General features: G+C 40.5%; 1 protein-coding gene across 2 annotated transcripts in view; it reads left to right on the top strand.

Annotated features, from left to right (window-relative positions):
• Nucleotides 1-22,236, top strand: part of LOC130182205 (homeobox protein PKNOX2-like) — a 99,088-nt gene that overhangs the window by 36,242 nt on the left and 40,610 nt on the right. For both annotated transcript variants that reach the window (XM_056396927.1, XM_056396925.1), the window contains 2 exons: nt 18,055-18,161; nt 20,706-20,842. In XM_056396927.1, coding sequence (XP_056252902.1) covers nt 18,075-18,161; nt 20,706-20,842 — 224 coding nt within the window. In that variant the 5' untranslated portion in view covers nt 18,055-18,074. The remainder of the gene's footprint in view (nt 1-18,054; nt 18,162-20,705; nt 20,843-22,236) is intronic.

The raw sequence follows: 22,236 nt of genomic DNA, 5'->3' as shown, positions 1-22,236 counted from the left end.
CTGTTACTTACATTAAAACCAAGTCAGTTCATGCTTATTGATTACAAACTTGTATTATGATGCACTTCAATCCGCTAGGTCTAAATTCACTTGTGATATATGGGGGTAATACTGTCGAAATGTATCAAAGTGTATCAAGTACTCAATGCATGATTGATAGGCCAAACTACACACAGAGAAAGGTGGAAGTACATGTGTCCATACTAATCCATGTTAGCAGCCCCACCAGTGTTTCAGTGGTCCACACTGTATGTCAACCGTGTGGGATTTGTCAGTGTGTGTGAGTGTTAAGTGTTCATGTGGGGCTCCCTCTATCAATCAGGTAGGGCTGGGCCCTGCTGCTGAAAGGGGGCTACAGCGGGCCACCCATCCAGTCAGGCGCTCTGGGGAGATCCAATGTCCTTAGTGCTTTAATGCGCTCCAGATGTCCCTTCAGCTGAGAGAGAGAGAGAGAGAGAGAGGTGGGGGGGGGGCCAGAGAGGGGGACTGCGAGGCCGGAGCACCTTAAAGCAGACCTCGGTCTGGCTCACGGACTGTAGCTCTGGTTTGTCAATCTTCTCCTCGGGGGGGTGGGGTGGGGTGGGTTGTTGATGCACCTGCAGTTTTGTGTTTATTGATAGCTGAAGGGCAGAATCTCCCCATTTAAAACATGACTAATAGCATTTGTTTTTGTCTCAGGAATAAGTGCGTATACTGTCTTTGTCTACTTCCTGCAGTCTGGAGTGGCTTTGTCTTCGTTGCCTGTCTTCTTCCTCTTGCAGGACTTGTATCACATAAAATAAAACAATAAACAGTTACATACATTCATGTATGTGTTGGGAGAGGTATTTAGTTCAAGAAAATCAGGCTCAATACTCCACCTAAAGGATGAAACAAGTAGAAGCACAAAAATGATCGACATGTCATCAGAAAGAAAAAGAAAAATTACAAAACTATTTCCTAGTGTTGACCTTCTGCTGCCCACCCTTTTTTCTTTAGTTCCATTGCCAGCTATAATAAACTGTCATCGGAAGTCTTGACCGCACAGTCTAATATATATTTCTTTTTATACAGTTACCTGTCTACCTAGCTCTTGCATATATTATAAAACTCATTAAGTATTTACTAAAATGTCAACATACACATTGCAACACATCCCCACTTTTGATGTAGGCGGGAAGTTAAAAGAAAAAATTAGAGTCGAAGCACTTTCTAGTTGGTGAAACACATAATGTCTGTATATCTTTATGTCCCAAATGTCACGCTGAGAGGCATGAGAGTTTGAGCAGGAGGGTTCTAGTTTTAATAAATGGTGTTTACCAATCTTTATTTTTTTTCAGTTTTAGCAGAGCTTCCACAGACATTTTTCTTCTATGGCAGTGAACTTTACGTATGGGCTCGTGTATAACTGTGCTGCATTCAGCTTCAATAGAGATTTGGACTTGACACACAGTAATGTTAATCACTGTAACAGCAGGCTACAACTATGTACTGGCACTTCCCCACAAGCTCAGGCAGCTGAGCTAGCTGAGCTACAACGCAGGTAGCCACACAGTAACTCTCTCAAAGGGGCATAAACATGTTTCTAGTGACTCTCAGAGCTCCACCAGCCTTAAGTCTTTCCAGCAGAGAAGAAGAGTCCAACAGTAAACCTCATACTGTCAGACACTGCGTAGCATCGACGCTACAGCTCACACCTCTGCTGCATTTTTTAAAATTTGAGTCTGGCTTTACTCTAATGTCTGGATCATATGTCTGTCTACTGCTGCCACCTTCACTTCCTTATCTCTTTTTTACTTCCAGCATGACCGTGCATTCATTTTCCTCTTTCCCCATGTCCTCCCTCCTGTCTAACCTGCGAACGTCTCTTTCTCTGCCTCTCCTCATCTTCCTTTTTCTCCCTTTCCCTCTCCCACTTTCTCTTTTATTTTGAGCTCTCTACTCACCCCTCTCCCTCCCTCTCCCACTCGTGTCTCTTTACCTCTGCTGTCCACCTCTCTGTCTGTCCTCCCCTGCCACGCATGCTCTATGTCGCTCCCCGTGGCATTTCAGAGGAAATTTAATATGGGTTTGTTTGGTGTTTCCAAGAATTCCATTCAGCTGCCGGCTGTCTTTGCCCCCCGACTCTAAGACAAACAGAGGCCGTCCAGCCAAGAGCAGCAAACACCACTGATGTTGGCCTCACTATTTGGTCTTCACGTTTCATGACGACTCCTGCTCCACTTCATTTTTTTGTTTGTTCCCCTTCTGCCTGACTTCTTTTCCAGATAACTTCAGTTTTGGGTTTACTGCACTTGCGTGTCTGATGTGAAAGTTTGTTTTTGTAAAAGCTTTCCGATGGCAGCCACACAGTGTCAGTTTATGGATTATACCTAAAGAGCGTTGACTTACATTTAACAAGCATTTGAGGGCTTTTACGTCACCTGCTGGGGATGTAAACAAATTCGTACTCCTGATTTGACACATAGATAGGAGTGTCTCCTGAAATAGGGCCCCGAAGGCAGCAGGCGTACCAGACCTTGGTTGTCATGGTTACAATAATTAACACGCAGAGTATATCGGCAGTGGTAGACCTACATTCGTCGTCATGGTTACTATAATAACGGTCATGGCTTGGTTAGGTTTAGGGAAAAATTGTGATTTCGGTTCAAATAAGTACATCCTCAAAATCTTTGTTGCGATGGTTACAATAATAAGAACGTGGTTAACTTTGGTGAAAACTTTGTCATAAACTGCTGCTTTCACATGGGAATCAAACTGTGTCATATCCCTGTGTTTTGTTGGCCCATCGATCAGCCACAACCTCATCCTAACACGGACTTTGTCTCTCTTTATACTACGTCACCACACTTTTCCCTTTGCTCCTGTCGTTATGACTACGGCTACTAGACTTCGCCTAACAACAAAACTTAACTATGGGTCATAATAACCTGCTGAACAGATGACCTATGGGCTCGTTTTTACAGGAGGGCAGTCTCTCATGTATGTTCTGAAGGTACAAACAGTCTCCAAATTTTGCAGTGATATACAGTACTGTGCAAAAGTCTTGTTGTAGACAATTATCTTATATATTCTACATTGGTATGTCAATAGGAAATACCATATATTAGATTTTTTTTTGCAAATAGTGGAATATTTCAGTTAGTTATTTGTATGATCTTGAAGAAAGTAACAAAGCAATAGACTGCTTTCAAAATAAGAAGGGAACAGCTGTGTAGGGGAAAGAAAATTAGGTGAGGGACAGCCATACTAAAAAGAAGGTGAGGTTACTGAAGAAGTGACCACCATTGCAAGAATGAGCATAGGAACAAAACACACAGTGGTCATCCTGCATCAGAAAGGTCTCTCACAGCAGACAGGTGTTTCTAGATGTGCTATCCAAACTCTTCTGCAGGAACTCAAAGAAATTGGAAAGTTTGAGGACCAGAAACACAGTGGTCGGTTGAGGAAACAGTGCAGCAGATGAAAGACAAATGAAATGAAGAACTTCTCATTGAAGTTGAAAAATGTCCATCAGCTCATATATGGCAGACACCAGTGTGACCGTGGTACACCCTGCAGTCCACAGAAGTCTGGTCAGAAGTCGTCTTTATGGGAGACTCGCAGCCAAAGAGCAATTCCTCTAATGTGGAAACAAAGCCAAGTGACTCATTTATACACGGCAGCAGGTGCTCTGTACCGATGAGTTCAAGTTTGAAATATTTGGCTGCAAAAGAAGTCAGTTTGTTCTCTAAGGGGATACATGTCTGCAACACTGGAGCGTGGCGGAGGCTCCTTGCAGGTTAGGGGCTACATTTTTTAAATATGGAGCTGGGGATTTGGTCAGAATTACTGGTCTTCTTAATTCTGAGAACTATCCATCATATAATCCCATCAGGGAGGTGTCTGATCAGTCTCAGATTCATTCTACAGCAGGACAACGAGACTAAAAATACAACCAGTCATAAAGAACTATCTTCAGAGACAAGATGAACAATGGGTCCTGCAACAGATGGTCTGATCCCCACAGAGCCCTGTGTCACAGTCTGGGTTCACATGAAGAGATAGAAAACTGTGGCAAGTTTTCCAAGATGCTGGAACAACTTACCTGCCAAGTACCTTAAAAACTGTGAGCAGGTGTACGAGGAGAACTGGTGCTGTTTTAAAGCCAAAAGGGATAAATGACAGAAGATAATCAGAAAATTATATGAAGCAATCTAGATGATTTCTAAAAACTTAAAGTGTAGGCATTCTCCATGTCCAGCACAAATTCAAATATGGATATTGTTGTCACATAAGTTCATACAGATAGAGATAGCTTTGTGTCATACACACACCCTACATAATATATCTCAGCTATACTGAATCACTTGATATCTAAACAATGTCACACACCTTTAGGAGTGTGTAAACAGCAGGATCTTAGGTTTTTTGACACAGATATAGCTTTTAGTTTTTTGCAGCTTTGCTGCAAATAACATAACCAAATAATATATCTTCTCTTATCTCCCTGCTTTGCATGCTCAGTCTGACCTGTCATTACCCTGGCTGGGGTCCTCAGTGCACACTTGTCATACATGCCAGTCTGCTCAGTCATCCTCTGCTTCTGTCTGGCCTGCAGCAGCTCTTTTTAAACAGACTACTGTCTGCCTGTCTGCCTTGTCCCGCCAAGACAAACTCACCAAAACCCCCTCCCCAGCCAGAGCTCTGCTAACACTTAAGTGGCTAACACCACAGACACACATAGACATGCACAAGTGTACACACACACACACACACACACATACACACACATACACACACACACACATAGAGAGAGAGAGCTGCCCACCTGCTAATCCCCATCTCATTAATCCCCCACCACTCTCCTCAAATATTCCCTTCTGCTGGTCTCACTCTGTGTGTGTGTGTGTGTGTGTGTGTGTGTGTACTGGTGTTTGTGGGTCACTTTCATTTTGGTTGGATATTTCAAATTTTTGTCTGTACTGACTGAGTGATGAAGTTACACCATTGGTCGGCTGGCCGATCGTTGGAGTTTTCCCATTGGCCATTCCTCTTTCAAAATGATTTGGCACAAACAGTTTCTATTACGTTTACAAGCAGTGTAAGCAAATTAGCCCAGGGACACACTGGCTGCGTGGTGTGTACATGGCGGCTGCGGAACTTCTTGTTTTTCATTTTGGCACACATGTTGAGGGGTTAGAGCGGACTCACTGCCACACGTCTCACTCTCTCGCCACATGAAAAAATATAAATATATATATATAATCATTTTAGCAGCTGCATGTGGAGACAGTGGCATTTTATTGACATTTTGTGTCAAAAATAAATCAGAAATGAATTTATAATTTATTATCCAACATTCTAATAGCCTGATAGAGTTGGCAGTAGCAGCAACAGCAGCTGCCATGCAGTGTGTTCCCGGCGTTAGCGTCTTTGACGCTAGACAACTTATTCAGACCTGTTTTTTCAAAAAGCACCTAGTGATGAATGTCGTTAGGTACTTTTTGGACGAAGCTGAGCTACTTTTCGTAGAAGAGTATTGCACCAGCATTGCCCCACAAGCTTGAACTCATGCTCTCCTGCAGCAGTAGAGCAGCATCTGTGAAGCGAATGCTGTTTAACATGTAGTCTCAATGTGCTGCGATTCAGTCACTGTTTCATTTTTGTTCCGAAAAACATTTAAATGAGAATAGTTTTATTGTGAATTCAGCTGTATTAAATTACTGTATATGTGAGCACAGAGAGAATGAAAGAAAAACGGCGCAGAGAAAATGACCCAAGTAGTGTCCTAAAGTGTTGAGCTCTCGTCCTCTACATAGAATTCCCTAGATAGTGAACAGGGAGTAGTGAATGACTGAGTGATTTCAGACACAACCTTTGTGACTTTTTGAGCAGGCTAAAGCTACTTTCAATTGCTAGTAGCAGTTTCAGAATAGTTTTGAACTGTGTCCTCATTTCACAAGGTCGAGCCATATACTAGATTCTGATCTAGCTGATGGCTCAGGAGAGTTCAGGAGAATTCAACCACAAACATCAGCTGAGCACCCCAGGGGGTCTAATAAACACTGTTTGGGATTTTCTCAACAGCTTTTACTGAACTATAGATAATTGCAAACATGTTCAACTATCTGTGTAAAAGGCAGATCCAAGAAAAACAGAAAACATTGTTAGCCGGGGGTCATTTTCTGTTGTTTGTGACTGTGTTGGAGACCCAAATTTCCAAAATAAATATTGCAGCCAGTATTAGAAGATGAAAATTAATGAAGTCCTTTTTTTATTTACAGTAAGGTCATACTAAGGTCATGCAATGTAGAATGTAAACCTAAATGTGGCATCTCTTAATATTATCCTGAGCTTCTTTCCCTGAGACAAGTGAACACCTGGACCCACTTACTGTTTTTCAGGGTGTGCATTAGCTGTGTTTCCATAGTAACATCCTGTTAATACAGCCAATCTAGGCCTATTCATTATTTGAATATAAAGACCATATCAGCAAGTTGGGGTGATTGTCAGGGGCATTGAATTGGTTTGCTGACATGCTGTTGTTAGCATGCTTATAGTACTTAGTACTGTAAATGATAGCAGATCATAGTAGACATGTAAACCTTATGTAGCACAGGTAGCAAATCTTAGAAATTACATTTACACTACTAATTTATTCTGTTTTGAAATTATTTTCAATTGCAGTTTTTTATCAAAATAATGGAAACTTAGTGAACATATCTGGCAAGTCACAAACTGCTGATACTGAACAAATAAGCAAAAGGGTGGTTGTTATTAAATGTTGAACAAATCAGAAGTTTACGAGTCCTGTGCCTTGAACACCCACCATCTACCCTGACTACCATCCTCTAACTTGTATTTGGTACAAAAAGAAAAAATTGCCACTGAACATAATCTAGGTAGTGACTGTGTTTCTCTGCTAAATGTATTAGGCAAATAAATATGTAGAGCTGAGCCTGATGAGTTGAGTCTAAGATATCAGAGAATAAACCCTGTGGCGCCACCCTCAGGACAAACTTTACAGTCTTTACCAAAATAAAAGTAAAGATGGAAGAATGATCAGGTTCTCCTGTTGATATGGAAAATATACCCCAGTGTTGTAATTTAAGGATGGGTTGTAGCATGCATAACAGCGTTAGGAGAAATTTACAGGCAAGTGCTTAAATATCTATAGTGCATCCATAGAAGCTAGTGCCAGTGTTCGTACACCACAATCTAATATAACCCAATGAGCCTCAAATGACGATAGAGTTGTATTAATAAGTCACTGACACAGTGCCAGAAAAAAAAGTTAGTTGATCAGGTTTATTCACTGCAGGACAATTGTGTTGGAGTAAAAAAAATATACAGGTCTTCATGTTTTCGTTACCAAAGCCTGCTGGTTCCACCAGCTAACATTCCAGTTTATTATGTATTAGTGGAATGTATTTGCTCTGTAGTGATTAGAAACCACGCTGCTGTGAAACTAAAGCAGCTAGCTTGAGAATCACCGGCTGATGATTACATTTTGCTCTGTGCTTGTTTTAAACCTTCTGGCCATTTTCAGAATTCAATTCAAACTGTAATACCTGTTCCACCACATGACCATATAAACTAATTCACTTTATCCTCAGTTCAGTTCAGGAAGCTGAAAAAGTGAATTACCGTTAACTGTGCCACTTCGTCAAGTCAAATGCCTCTGAGTTTGAGTTGTCAGCTACTCTTTTATTCTGTAATGTGTTTAAAGTGAATAAGCCACCCTCTGCTCTGTGTCATTCTGTTGTCAGTCACGTAGCTCTACCCGTAGCTGAAGTTGCTCCGGACTGACATGGATGGCACACACCCGCTGTGATAAGGTATCCGTTTAAAAAAAGAAACCTTGCAGATGCAACGGCAGATAAGGTGCACAATGTATGTGCCAGCAAACATGACACTGGAGGAAGAGGAGGACTGAAGTGTTGGTGTGAGGTGGGGGTTGGGGGTTGGGGTGGGGGGTGGGGGGGGGCGGGGTTGATTGCATTTCCAATTTCGCCTGAATTTTTCTACCTTCAGCGTTCTGATGTTTATCAGCTTAGCAGACACTCTGCAGACACTCGGCCCTCCACTACCTTTCAACATTAAAATGCCTTAGCTGCTATTCTGGGAGATGGCTGAACGCAGCCGAATGGAACACAAGGAACATGCAAGAGAGCGCTTGTATATACATCACGCTAAAACCTCAATGAATCTCTGGAAGCCTTGAACAAAACATCAGGTCACTTCTCCTCTGTGTTCCTAACCTTGAAACACTGTTAAACAAGACACCATTATGTAATAATAAAGCTATACACCCCAAATGTGCTGAGGACATCAACTAGATGAGAATGTGAAGAAGACCTATCAGGTCGTCTCATGTGATCACCACACCCAACTCCAACCTTAAAAGAAAAGGCTGCAAACATTCTCTATTTTTCTTATTGGGAACAAATCTCATGAAAACACCAAAACCAATAATTAGTTAGTCCATCCTCAACAATTTCCTACCATTTCCTTCCCTACCCTGTCTGTGGCACTCAGCCCCAAGCCCATTGGTTCTCACCAAAAAACTTGTCATTAATATATTTCAGTTCCAGTTGTAGCTTTTTTGGGCACCGCCTTGGTCTGGATTGACTGGATTGATTGGATTGACTGACACAAAACATGAGGCAGGTGTGGTGGTGATCTCCTGACTTTTCTTTTGACACCACCATGAGGTTAACATTTTTGGTTTTGAGAGAAACTATTGGATGGATTGCTCCGAAATTTGGTTTAGACTTTTCATGTTCCTGTCAGAATGAGCTGTAATAACTTTAGTTTGGCTCTGACTTCTTCATTTAGTGCCACCATAAGGTCAAAATTTGAATTCATCCTGCAATTCCACCTGCAGAACTAATGACATTTCCATCAGCCTCAGCTGTGTTTAGTGCTAATTATCAAATGCTAAACTAAGATGGTGAACATGGTAAACATTATACCTGCTAAACAGAGACTGTCCTTTAAGAACAAGCAATAGGTCATCTGTGCAGCATCTTTTTATGACCTATCGTTAGGTTTTATTGTTAGATGACCTCTAGTGGCCATAGTAATTATGACGGGAGCAAAGGTCAGATGACGTAGTATATGGTGCAAGGAGTAAGGAGGAGAAGGTTGAGGTGGATGGATGGGTCGACAAAACACAGGCGAAAATTTCCTGTGTGAAACCTTTAGTCAGTTAGTGCTATTTTTTTTGGTCCATGACATGTTTATTATTGTAACCATGACGACAAAGGTCCTCTCTAAACTTACACATATTTTAACCCAAACCACAAATCTTTCCTAAACCTAGCGAAGTAGTTTTTGTAACCAAACTGCGACAGTTCCGCAAACTTAACTGCGTGTTTATTATTATCACTATGACAATGAAGAACCAGTATACCTGATACTGGTATGCTTCTATGGGTTGTGTTATTGTAACCATGACAATGAAGGTCCGGGACACCTATTGCTGGCATGTTCTCGTGGGTTTTATCTGAGGGCAGGGACAGGCAACCGATATGGTCGTTTAGGTTAGAGGACTTGTTGGCTAAACATCAGCATTAGCATTAGCATTGTGATTAGCGTAGTGATTTTGAGACATGTGAGCACGGCACGCTGATGTTGGGATTTAATTCACATGACTGCATAATTACAGCCTCACAGACTCAGACTCATAGTCCATTCAGTAATTTTCTAAAACAGCTGAGAACTGTAGTTATTGCAAACAGGAGTAAATGTTTAGCCACAGACTTGGGGCACTATTGAGTATTTAGGGCAGCAGGAAGGTGTATGTGGGACTGAGTCAAAATAAACAGTTCACTGTAATAACTGAACATGTCCTCCAGTACAACAGTGTGACTCATTGATACCTTTTTATATAGTCTTTAGGCTACAGTGGAGCTCAGAGGAAAATACTGGATTTATTGATTTATTGTTATCTCCAGACCTGTCATTTAACGAATGTGGCTTGAGATCCACATACTTCTGATCATCATCTCATCCATGGTTCTCAGAGCCTTTTTGCACCATACAGACGCAGTGCTATTTTTGTTGGTGAAGGGGAGTGCACTGTTGGCACTCTCCACCCACCCCACCCACCCTCTTCCCAGGAGTGTGTGTTCATATGCCTGTATGAGTGTGTGTGTGTGTGTTTGTTTTAGGAAATGATGCAGCGCCATTTTGTTTAAATTTATCCACGACAGAGCTGAAACAAAAATAAGTTCACTGAAGCAGGTCCGACAACCATTCGGTCACTGCGTGCCACGTTTGTGCCATGTGTGTGCCGTGTACGTATGTAGCAGAGCATGTCCATGTTCTTCTTCTTATTTTCTATGTGGGAGGATTGAGGAGTGTGCTGCAGCCTACTGGGAGCAAACAAACCTCCACGCTGGCATATTTGAGCCGTAGCCAATGGGAAGCTGTTTTCAAATTAATGAGTGCTCTCTCTGATGTTTTGGTTTTTTTTCACTTTAAGTCAAGAAAGTCGATTTTGCATTAATGTGTTAATCATGTAACACAGTAATCAATCAGAAACTTCAGTTGCAGTTGAGAGCACAGCATCGCAATCATAAACATGCACTGATTTGATTTTTGGCTAGAAATTTGCATCCATCCAAATCAGCACCCTATGGCTATATACAGTATCTATACAGCAGTACCTAACCATATGATGTATATAGGGTGGTAGTTTAAGTAAAACAATTAAAATAAAAAAAAAAACATCTATATGTATATTTCTTTTATAATTTTTATTAATTATAATAACATGCATAATAAACACATAAAATTATTAATTTACATTTTTGAATTTTGAATTTCAGTATGAATTGTTGAAACATATTTGTTTTTCATTCCAGTGGCACAATGAAAAGAAAACCACACTTAGTTATAATCTCAACTCAGTGCTTTGTATGAATCAATATCTAAATGAATATAAATAATGAAAGCAGACAGTTAAAGTAAAAACCAATTGTTAGTTAAAGCCCACATTTTGAGAAGGTTTTTTTTTTTTTAAATTGTTTTAACTAAAAACCATCAAAAGAATAGACATTAATATAAAGTCCTTCTATTTGCTTTCTTTCTAACCTTTATTAGTAAAGTAAAAGAAAAAAGGTTAAAAATCAGGCACAACTTGATACAGATGATTAAAGATGCTACAGTCATTTACCTGCAGCCTGAATATTCTTTTCATCTTGGTCTTATATGTTTAGCCTCTTAATAAAAAATAATAAAAAATAAAATAAAAAGGCTTACCTCATTATAATAATGGCTTTTAGCTATGCTAATAAGGTTATTTGCTCCTGTCCACTGGGAATTACAAAAATTTTTCTACTGTACTGCAATTTCTCCACAATCCATTTTACTTGAGACTTTAATCTAATTTTTAAAAGCAGGAAGGAAGACAATCAAACCGGAATCTGTAATATCCAAACAAACATTTGCATAAACACAAAGAAAACAAGAATCGCAGTCAGACTGGAGCACCGACGCTATTGTCAGCAGTTAGAAAGAAAGAGATGAATCTTGCAAACTGTTACGCCCAGGGGAAATCCTTGTGTCTTCATTATGGCTGTGGGGCATATTTGAATATGTGAAGGACGTTCATTAAGAAGTTCAGTATGAAAGAATAAACTGGAAAGGTTATAAATTTAAATTCAAGCACAAAATGTCATTGGAAACTGATAAGGACGAGTCAGTGAAAGCTTTGGAGTGAAGTCAGCCCAATGAGTGAGAAGAGGGAAACCAAAGGACTAAAATGTTCCACCTGCTAAGCTGCTGAACGGTGAAGTTGTCTCATGAAGATTTAACCTTGCAAAGCTGTAAACAAATTCTGAGCATTGCAATTTGTTTATAACCTACTCTAGCTTGTGATCATCTAATTAATTAGTCCTTATTCAATAGCTAACTGAGGTAACACAACATTCTCTGCAAATTGTATGTGGGTGTGTTGCTTTTTGCTCAGCCATGCGGTGACCACAGGGGCACTCACTTTTTCTTTGTGGATCTTATTTCAACAGCACAACATCTCGCTCCAAATACCCACCTGCAATATTTGCAATAAGGTAACACTGAGAAAACTTCCAGAGCACTGGAGAGACAGAAAATCATACAAACTTCTTCTTCCCTTAACCCTCGAGACGAAATCTTTCATACAACATCCTACATTAATCCACCATGCCTCGCCACTTTCACTGCGATCCTGCTGAACCCGGACTTAACAATGTTCTCAACAATGCTGAAACGTCCTTCACCGAGCTTCAAATCCATGCCTTATCTATCTTGTGGGTGAGGATGAGTCCAATCAACAAGAGCAGATGAATAAATGATACTAGTATGAATTGTAAGTGTGGGTTGGTGAGGGGCAGGGTGTTGCGAGGTTGGGCGGAGGGAGGGCTGCTGGCTCAGGTTAATGAGGTGGTCTGGGAGTGTGGACTGGGTCCTGAGTATGTGCGGAGCTCTCTTTAGCCTCGGGGTTATTTGTAGCCCTAAGACCACTGGTGAGACTATCTTTGCCTCTGGCTGTGAATGCACTCACGCCGCTGAGTGTATGTGTGTGTGTAGAGACGCATGTGTGCTTGTGTGTAAGGGCAAGACACAGTATGTGTGTGATATTGCCCTCAGGATGACACTGGTTGAAGCTTTGCTATCTCTGTGTTTAGTGTTGGCATTTGTGCATTAATATACAGTACATGCCTGTGTTTGCATGTATGCCCATTCCCGAGTGTGTGTGGGGTGTTTGCGCTCTGATCTGTGTGTTTTCCGATTTCTGTGTTGAGTCCGACCACAAATGTGTAAACAGGGGGGGCCCCCCCTCCGCTGCCCCAGTCTCATTACCATTCCGCACTTCCCTCCACCAGTTTACTCAACGCCATCAAGGCCTTGCCTCCTGGTGTTTGCATTGTAAATCAGGCCTGACAATAAGGCGATGATTAGATCCTACTCATATTCAAAAACACCTGATTTATTTATTCATCTTCCTCTCTTGCAGGGCATCAAGATGCATAATTTCTGACCAAGGTGACATACCCACTTCCAAATGTTATTCATTGCATCTGCAGGTCAACCCTCTTAAACCAGCAAACTCAAACAGGACAGATTAAATGAGATTTTGATAGGGAAATGTGCAAATGACAGCGCATCCACAGAAAGCACGGTTTCCTGCTCCCCTGCATGCACGTGATATCAGATCAGGTGTCAGGTATCTGTCATGGCTCCAACATGCGGAGAGTGGATGTGACTCTGGCTTTGGGTGTAAAACTGCGATACGGTGTCTCTTTTTTCATGAATATCCTCAACATACAGTATTATTCATGGAACACTTCAGGATTCTGAGAAGCAGATCAAATCGATCAATAGTTAAGTCAGATCTGCGTTTGCAGTTTGTTGTTGTGGTTTTTAAGAAATTGGCATCATGGGGATTGAGCTAATTTGTCTCAGAATTGCAGACTGCCCTTGTAGAATTATTTCATTATTTTTTCCTGAGCAATTCTGTGGGTAATGAAAGCAAATAGGAAGACTTGCATGTGATTTCGAGAGGCTTTTACTAGTTTGTTGAAAACAGCATGGTGAATTTTGGATTACACTAAGAAGAGCTTTTGTTGATAATCAATACTAAGTGAAGTTAATAAGTGTGTACATAAATATCAGTTTAATCTCAACAACTGTTGGATGAATTGTCATGAAATTGGTTCATATGGTGCCAAAAGAATGAATCCTGATTACTCCGGTGATCGCACAGCCACCAGCCCGAGGTGGACAATTGTGGTTTTGAGTAAAATGTCCAATAACTACTGGATGGATTCCCGTGAAAGTTGCTTCAGGCATTCATGGTCCCCTCAGGATGAAGTGTAATCACTTTGGTGATCCCATAAAAGTGCACTCCACACATCTAGCATTGCACTTCTGTCACTCTGTCGAACTTGCAGTGCACAGTTTAAAGTTCCTCTCCAGACGTGTTTTAAACTATGTAAAAATACTCTGCTATGATTAATATTTTGTGTAACATGGTTTTCCCACATAAAATGTGAGGAAGAATGGAAAACTGGGACTGGAAGCTTATCATTATCAAGTTAGAGGAGGAACCATCAGAGAGACTCAACCACAAGTTTGTTGTGGAACAAAATCCACAACGAGCAGACATATTAGAACGGTTAGCGCAGTTAGCATTTTTCATTTGTTTATGTTGTTTGTTAGCTTGTAACTGGCAGTGGCTGACACAGTGTTAGTGGTTGCGCTAATTCAAACTCTTGCTCTCTGCACTAACAATGATGTATGAATCCCTGGCTGTCTGAATCCATTTTTATGAGACTGTCATGGGTTCACTGCAGTTCCAAGGTGGAAATACACTGTAATGGTGTTGAATGATTAAAATATTCCTTGTCAAAACTTAGTGCCTACATTACCCTGAATACAACTGGACTGCTGATGTTTTGGATGGCGGTTTGGGTGTGTTATACTAGTAGCACCTAATAGGCTGTAAACATCATCATACGACATTACCTCCATGCCAACTGTCACCTATCTTTGGTTTGGTAGTGAGTGCAGTGAGCTGAACTGGGCTATAAAAATCAAGATATAACAGTCTCAGTCTCAAACATCCAACTCAAAAACATAATTATTTTCATTTCATTTTCTTTTTTTTTTCTTTTTCTTTTAATCCATTACCTGCTCCAAAACTTGTGTGACTATGTCTGCCCTGTCACCTTTGTTCACTACTTTACTACTGTGATTTTGCAGGAAGTGAAGTGTTGATAAATCCACTTGAGAGAGGATCACATCTTTTATCTACCACGCCTGCTTTTAATGATTTGGTGCCAAACCCCTGCCAGGTCACGATCTAGATTGCAAGGCATGTGCTCCATGATGCTGCTCTCTGTGTTTAAATAAGGAGGGTCTGCTATCCTTTTCTTTTTTTTTTCTTTTTTTTTATCACCTTGGCTTGCACCAGGAAGCATTCCCATTTCACATTTAATAAAAGTTCAACACTGTACAATGAATTCACCTTCAAACCAAAGGCAGACAAGGTTGAAGTGTGGTGGCCAGAGGCAGGCAGTGATCACATCATATGTAACCAGATATGGATTTTCATTTCAGTTGCTTGGTGGTACACGGAGTGAAACTGCAGCTACACTACTGACTAACCTTACATCAGTGCAGCAGAGGCCCATTCTCTGCCTGAGAATTGCTGGAAAATTGAATGCTGAATAGAAGCGTTTCTTACTGCACAGAATCCGATGAAAGAGCGCGAGTGCCTCCAATCCAAATTCATAAAACCCTTTGATGTTTGTTGGAATAATTTTATGCCTACTTCTCATTTTCCATTTTATGCTTGCTTTTGAATTTTGATTGCGACTACAGGCATTTTTCAATTGATATGCATTATGAACACTGTAATAATTCAAAGGCCTTTGTTGAGGAACAAACATGTCATTTGTCCTCAAAATGAATTTTACGACTTATTGTGTAACTGTACACCTTTGGTGAGTTCAGAGAGCGCGGTTGTGGGATGGTTATTGTCTCCTTTTGCAAGATGTCTTTAAAAGAGAGATTTGTACTTTTAGTTTTCTGGGGTGCGTTTCATTTCACTGTTGAAATTAAATGTCTTGTTTGTTGGTTGTTCTTGCAGAGTTCCTGTCTGTTCTTGTACGTACATTCACACTTCAGCAGCCGTGGTATGGCATGTGCTTGTGCATGGTACATATCCCTGTGTGTTTATTTATGGATGCACGATTGCCTCCTCAAATTTGGCGTTTGGTGGCTCATTCCTTCGAGGGACGGCGAAACTTGAGAGGCCGCCTAAAATACTGTGCAGTAATTGGAATTGCTTTATCTTCAGTCTCATCAATTAATGTGCAATTTTCCATTTAATCACTAACACGCTCGCTGCATTTGCAATTAAAATGAGGACTGATAACAGAGAAGATGCCTTTCAGCTGATACCAGTTGGAATGAGAAGAGAAACCAGGAGACGCAATCAGTACACAAAATGACTCGCAGAGACATGCACATGGCACACAAACAAATGTGAACACACACAGGGCAAACAGTCATGCTCGTATAATGCCGCGCTGAATACATACACGCGCAAGCATACACGGCACACACAGACACAGTATTACACGATAAAACATGCAGATTTGCAGCTAAAACCCCAAATTAGAACTCATCAATGAAACTAAACCGGCATTTAACATCACAGCGTTGGCAGCATCGGCGGGTTCAGATGCCACTCACTCTCAGTCGGGTCTCAGCCGGTTTGTCTTGTCACTGACTTTTCCAGGCAGAGACATTGCCAGGTTTCTGGGTCTCAGTGAGGGATGAGCTCACTGTCTGCAAACGCATGTCATGTATTATCCTGATTCGGAAGAAGGGGATGAGATGTTTGCATCACTTCCTGTCTGGCAACAGGAATCTGAAATTTACCTAAAGAGAGTCTCTTTATTCAAGGAGCGTGGGGCTCAACACACAGATATGAGGATATAGCAGGAGCATACAACAGGGGTTTTTAAAGCATTGAAAGCAGGAGGGGCTGTGTAACACTGCTGTGGTGTTCATACTTAGCAGAATTAACCACACAATCACATTTATGTTCCTAATACTCCTTGCATTTATTGTAAGCTCATTGTATGTTATGGTATATTTTCATTTTGTATGATTTCCCCTCTGATATTCAGGTAAATCTTTTTTTTAGATCCTTGCATGGTGTTCTTCTAAAACTTATTATATGATATTTATAGTTTCTTTTCATCAGACCAGAACCTCACAACTCAGAATCACATACTGCAAATCCCCGGCTTTAGCGGTCAGGCGGATTTACAGCACATTTTTTATATCCTGAGGCGGCAGCTCTGAACGGATGTTGCAACCAGCGCAGAGATTTTGCTCAGATGTTCCAGTTCCATTTCACTAGCTTATAATCAAGCGTTTTCCTCCAGGTCAATACTGTTCAGTCCATGTGCACCAGTCCATTGTAATTGCTGCCTGTCTTTCATGACCACACAAGGATTTATGTGGCATTATGAGGCGTTTTTCCAATAAGTGCAGTAGCTCAAGGTATCCAGTGAACTTTTGGAATTTGAAGAAATATTCATTTGACAATCCGCATCAGTGTTTAAGGCACCGAACTGAACTTTGTAGTGTCTGTATCAGTCAGTTTGTGAGATCAAGGATTAGATTTATTTTTCACTCAAGTAAAATTTGATAAATAAAAGGTTAAAAAAGTTTACCCTCACATTTATCAAAACACCCCTTCCGCCCCTCAGGTCAAATAGGTAATTTACAAGACATTTTCATGCAGCGTATACACGTAGGTTAGATGTAGCTTCAGGATGGAGCACCTGCTGTGCTTGCCTATACTAAGTTGGGGCGATGGTAGGGTCTGTGCATGTGTGTGTGTGAGTTGGTGTGTGTAACACAATTAGCTCCTTCAGTGGGGGTGGGGGCGATGGTTACAGCGGCATTCCACAGGGTACGGTCCTCAGCCCTGTGGGGTTCCAGCCAATAGCAATTAGCCCACCAACAAGAGCCCTAATTAGCCCTCTTGATTGGCTTGGTAACGGCGGAAAAACACAACAACACCAGCAGCCAGCACATCCAGACAACCAAGGTGACTCCGCCATGATGCGTTACTTTAAAAGCCAGCTGTAATTAGTAAACAAGCATAGCTGTCTGTAATTGGTAAACAAGTAGTCGGGTTTGTTTGTGGTGTCATTATGAACCTGCTGGTATGTAAAAAATGTCTGTAAAGGGCTCCATGATTGAGTTTGTGTTGCTTTGTTTTCTTTCGGCTCAGTAGCTGCTTGTAGATCACCCAGTATTAATACATCATCCCAGCTCTATGCAACACATGCAGAGGGAGACTGAGGGGACACAGAGCAAAAGAAAATAAATTAGTAAACGGAGAAGAGGAAAAGAAGTGGGAGAGGGGAGAGTGAGTTAGATGCTGTGTGAGAATCCCATCTCCTATTATTTAATTATAGCAGCACCTGGTGGCTGCTGCTATAATAGAATTTACAATCACTGCTTGCACTGGATTCATGTTTTCTCTCTTCGTTTTTTCCCCCTGTGTTTCTTTCCTAGTCTCAATGTGAAGCTATCCCATGATGCAACATGTGTCCCCAGCACCTGCAGTGACAATGATGGCCACCCAGAGTGTTCCTCCACCATCGTACCAGGAGAGCCAACAGGTCAGGGGTTTACCTCAGTGCTTCACATACCAACTCATCCTATAGCAGCACCACACGAATGAACCATATGGGTCTTCTAACACAGGCATACTATTTTCCTCCAAAGTTACTGTTTGGGTTATTTCAGTAGATTCTTCTTTGTTAGGCTCAATTGGACAAAAGATGATGTCAATTCTGACTTAAGCGATCAAATAATAAGATCAGAATGTGGTGGTGGTGGTTAATTAGGTGAAGCAGATTAGCACTGAGTGGCAAAATCTTGATTATCGTCATGTCGTTATCTTCATTATTGTCATGATTATTGTGCTTAAAATCGGAAAGCAAGTTTCCAGGTGATTTCAATTACTCACTCAACCAATATTTTTTGAGCAAGAAACCACTGAATCAATGATTCCTGCTCTTTCCAACTAGTAATGTCATGATTAGTAGTTGGTTAAGATGATACAAATATAATTGTTAAGTCTAAAAATTGTTTTTTTCTCTTTTTATGGGAGATAATAATGATGACATGGTAGCATTAAATATTACTTTATTAAAGTGGATTCTTTCGTATAATAATAACTATAACAGTTTTCTCTTTTAAATAGTCTTATTAAAATATTTAGAAAAATGTTGAGGTAACTGAGTTTGTACATTTGATGAAGGATTTTATATGCTATATGGCCTACACATAAACAAATATATATTCTTTGCCAAAAAGACAAACGATACATCTGATGTGACTAATGTTTCGGGTCAACTAGACCCCAGACAGGTCCCACTCCCTTTTGGTAACTGTTATAAAACTCTTATTAGGCACTTGGGAGGGGTTGTGCTATGTAAAAGGTTGTGTCAACACCAATCACAGATACAGAGTACATGAACATCCATTGTATTTAACCAGGTTTTGTAGCTGAGGTCCCTGTATGATGCTGTAATGGACAAATGTCATCAGTTCAAAATCATGTTTATGGTGATAAAATGATGTTTTTAGAGCAAACAACACATCAGGGTTAAATATAGTAAAGCTACAATAATGTCACAATGGATAAGGAAAATTTTCTACAGGAATATTAAAGGAATATTATTGTAATAAAACATTACAGCTGTATTAATCTAGTATCATAGTAATGCCTTTTATAATTATAATGTTATAATGAACACATGAGTGCGACAGTAAAACATACTGATTTCAAAGTGTAAGAATAAAAGGACAATTCTGAAGCCTGCAGTGTTCAGCACAGCACGTGATGCCACCAACAGGTCAGTGTAATTAACTGTGGCTGGACACAGGCTTTGTCTCACACCACAGACCATCCCGTGGAGGTGAAGCAGAGCAGGTTCATCTGACCGTCTAACCCTCCTCCTTGTCCACACCACCTCTGTCTGCTTTCGCCCAGAGGATTAGTGCCAGGGGAGAGCTCCCGAGCTGCAAGTGTGCGCGCTTGGCAAATGCAAATGAGAGCTAGTTAAGTGTGAAGAAGCTAATTTATTTTCCATTTGGTGCTTGGATTAAGACTTGAAGCTTCCTCCCACCCCACCCTGACTCAAAAAAAAAAAAGGCAGGGGGGAAATGGGGGTTGTTAGACTCATTTCCTCAGAGAGAAGGAATGAGAGAGAGAGGAAAGTGGGGTAAAGGATAAGGACGACAATGGGTCGTGTTTGTAAAGCATGTCACTCCTCTGCCCACCCCAAAGCACAAATTACACCAGAGGAAGTTAACAGATTCTCTAATGAGTCCAAGTTGAACCCCACCACCGCCACCACCACCGACACCACCGACACCAGTGGTCTTTTGGTTTTCACATAATCACTTACTGTTCTGTTGTTATAAAATGAATATTTACGCTATCATTTAACTGGAATCTATCTATGACCTGAGCGTGCCTTGTTCAGTGACTTAATCCGTCCTGTGTGATTCATTTTGCGTAACAGCTTCATTACAAGGCTACTGACCTGTTTAGCAATATTTATTCATTCCAGCTTCAGCCTCATTTGCAGTCTGTGTTGCACCTTAATGCTTTTTGAAAAGTGATTAAAAAATTACCTGACAAGCAGCCGCATGCTCAGGAGATAACCCTGTGATCATGTGACACTCACGCTTAAGCTAATTAAAAGCAAATCTTTTGCGATTCTGGTCCAGTCAGTTTAGACCATTATAGGTGAGATGAATACACTGAAACACATTCATTTCTTGAATTTATGTTTAATTTTGATTTGCACCAACATTTGATTTGTTCAGATGTAATGTGATTTTTTGTTTTGTTTTAAACCATGTAGTAACTTGGTTTTAGGGATAATAATGTGGGTCCAGATTGAAATGTCTCAACAACTACTCAGATCGTTCACTATGAAATTTGGTGCAGATACTCATAGTGTCTAAGTGCTCATGCACAAGTGCTGTCTCAAAGATACCAAAGCTCTTCACTCTCACCTGCTTCAACTGAAAACCACTATACTATAATAAACTACTAACTAATAAAACTATAATAATGATGTTATATTTAAAAAGCTTTTTGAAAGTAATTTCGTGATTTTTTCTTTTTAAATTTCTTTTATCCCCAGATGACGGGTACCACTCAGCAGAACACTAAGACCCCACAGGTCCATATCCCAGCAGCCACCGCAACAGGAAATACCTCTGTCAGTGTGACCCTTGACCCTCAGGCCCAGCTTGAGTCTGACAAAAGAGCCGTTTACAGGTTGGTTCAATCTCCCGTGAGACGTTAATGTGTTATTGTAGGGTCTGTCCGCCTGTCTTGAACAATGCACGTCCCAGTTAACATAGAGCACTTATTTTGGTGGACACAGCAGTTAAACACCATTTTCTTTATGCAGCTGTTAATCACTTTGCCTCTTGGTAAACAAATGTCACTATTTGGCCTAATATTTGTCAGTCTAACTTCAGTAATAGGCACTATACCGCCCCTGAGTTTCCCTTCACTCGTTCCTCCTTTGAAATAATTATTGCATTTTCTCTCTAGCCTCATGCTGTGCTTTAAGAAATTGTAGCAAATTGACTTGATGTGCTGCTCGCCAGTGAAGGCCACAAGCAGTAGTGCTGTTTTTAATGTGTTCTCTTAAACTAGCCATGACATAAAAGCTTTTGAAAATTGTACTTTGAAGGGTGCATCCTTCAATTTTCACTTAGTATCGTTCTTAAACCAAAGAGCACCTTCAGTAAATGCGTTCACTCATCAAAGGCGAGCAGAAGCACCCTCGATTTCCTCTTTGAATTTAATAAATTGACTTTAAAATAAATGTATGATACAGCAGCAGCAGTCTGGCTGTTTCTCTGACTTCTGCACAGTGTGTACTCACTCTAGGCTCTTGACTCCGTCATTATTAGGCTGAGACAATGAACGAATGAATGACTTTTCAAGTGCTTTCCAGTATTGTAGTGGATTACATCTAACCATGTAGGCTAAAAAAAAAAACAAACAAAAAACAGAAAAATACCTAAACCACAAAATACTGCCATTGAGATTTTACTGGGCGAACAGAGTTGTTTTGTGTAAGGTTTCCGCATGACTCCAGACTTTAATTGTAAAACATAATTTATTTCTCTTTCACGCCAACAGTCATTTTCAAAGGTAAGCATCACTCTTCAAGTCATAGAGACTTCATCAACAGGTTTCGGTCACTCAATATAAAAATGAACCATACTGAGACAGTCTCGTTCCAGACCATCTATCAAAAGCACTGTGTAAATTTTGAAATAAGTTTTTGTCATTACTAAAAATATGATTGTATATTAGTGCACTTTCTTTACTTTAAAATCAATTAGCACTAAGCTCTGAGTAAAAGCATTGTGAAATGTTGTCTGTTAATCTCCACTCTGAACTGTAAAGAAGATTTTTTTCACCACTTTTTTTTTTCTTTATTATGTTTTCTTTATTTTAAGATGTTTACAGATCACGCGGCTGGTATTTATTCCAAATTTTGTTCCTTTATTTAACATGTAGAAGCCCTCGAAGGCAGCACCGTGTTAGGTGTAGAAAATCACTGCTGGGTGAAACGCAAAACACCAGTAAAATTCTTTTTTTTTTAAAGACACCTCACTCCTCTCTCAGCTTATCACTAGAATATTGATGCA

Source organism: Seriola aureovittata, chromosome 15 (assembly GCF_021018895.1).
Source record: "Seriola aureovittata isolate HTS-2021-v1 ecotype China chromosome 15, ASM2101889v1, whole genome shotgun sequence".
NCBI lineage: Eukaryota > Metazoa > Chordata > Actinopteri > Carangiformes > Carangidae > Seriola > Seriola aureovittata.
Note: the sequence above shows the minus strand (reverse complement) of the source record. Positions and strands in the feature narration are given on the sequence as shown.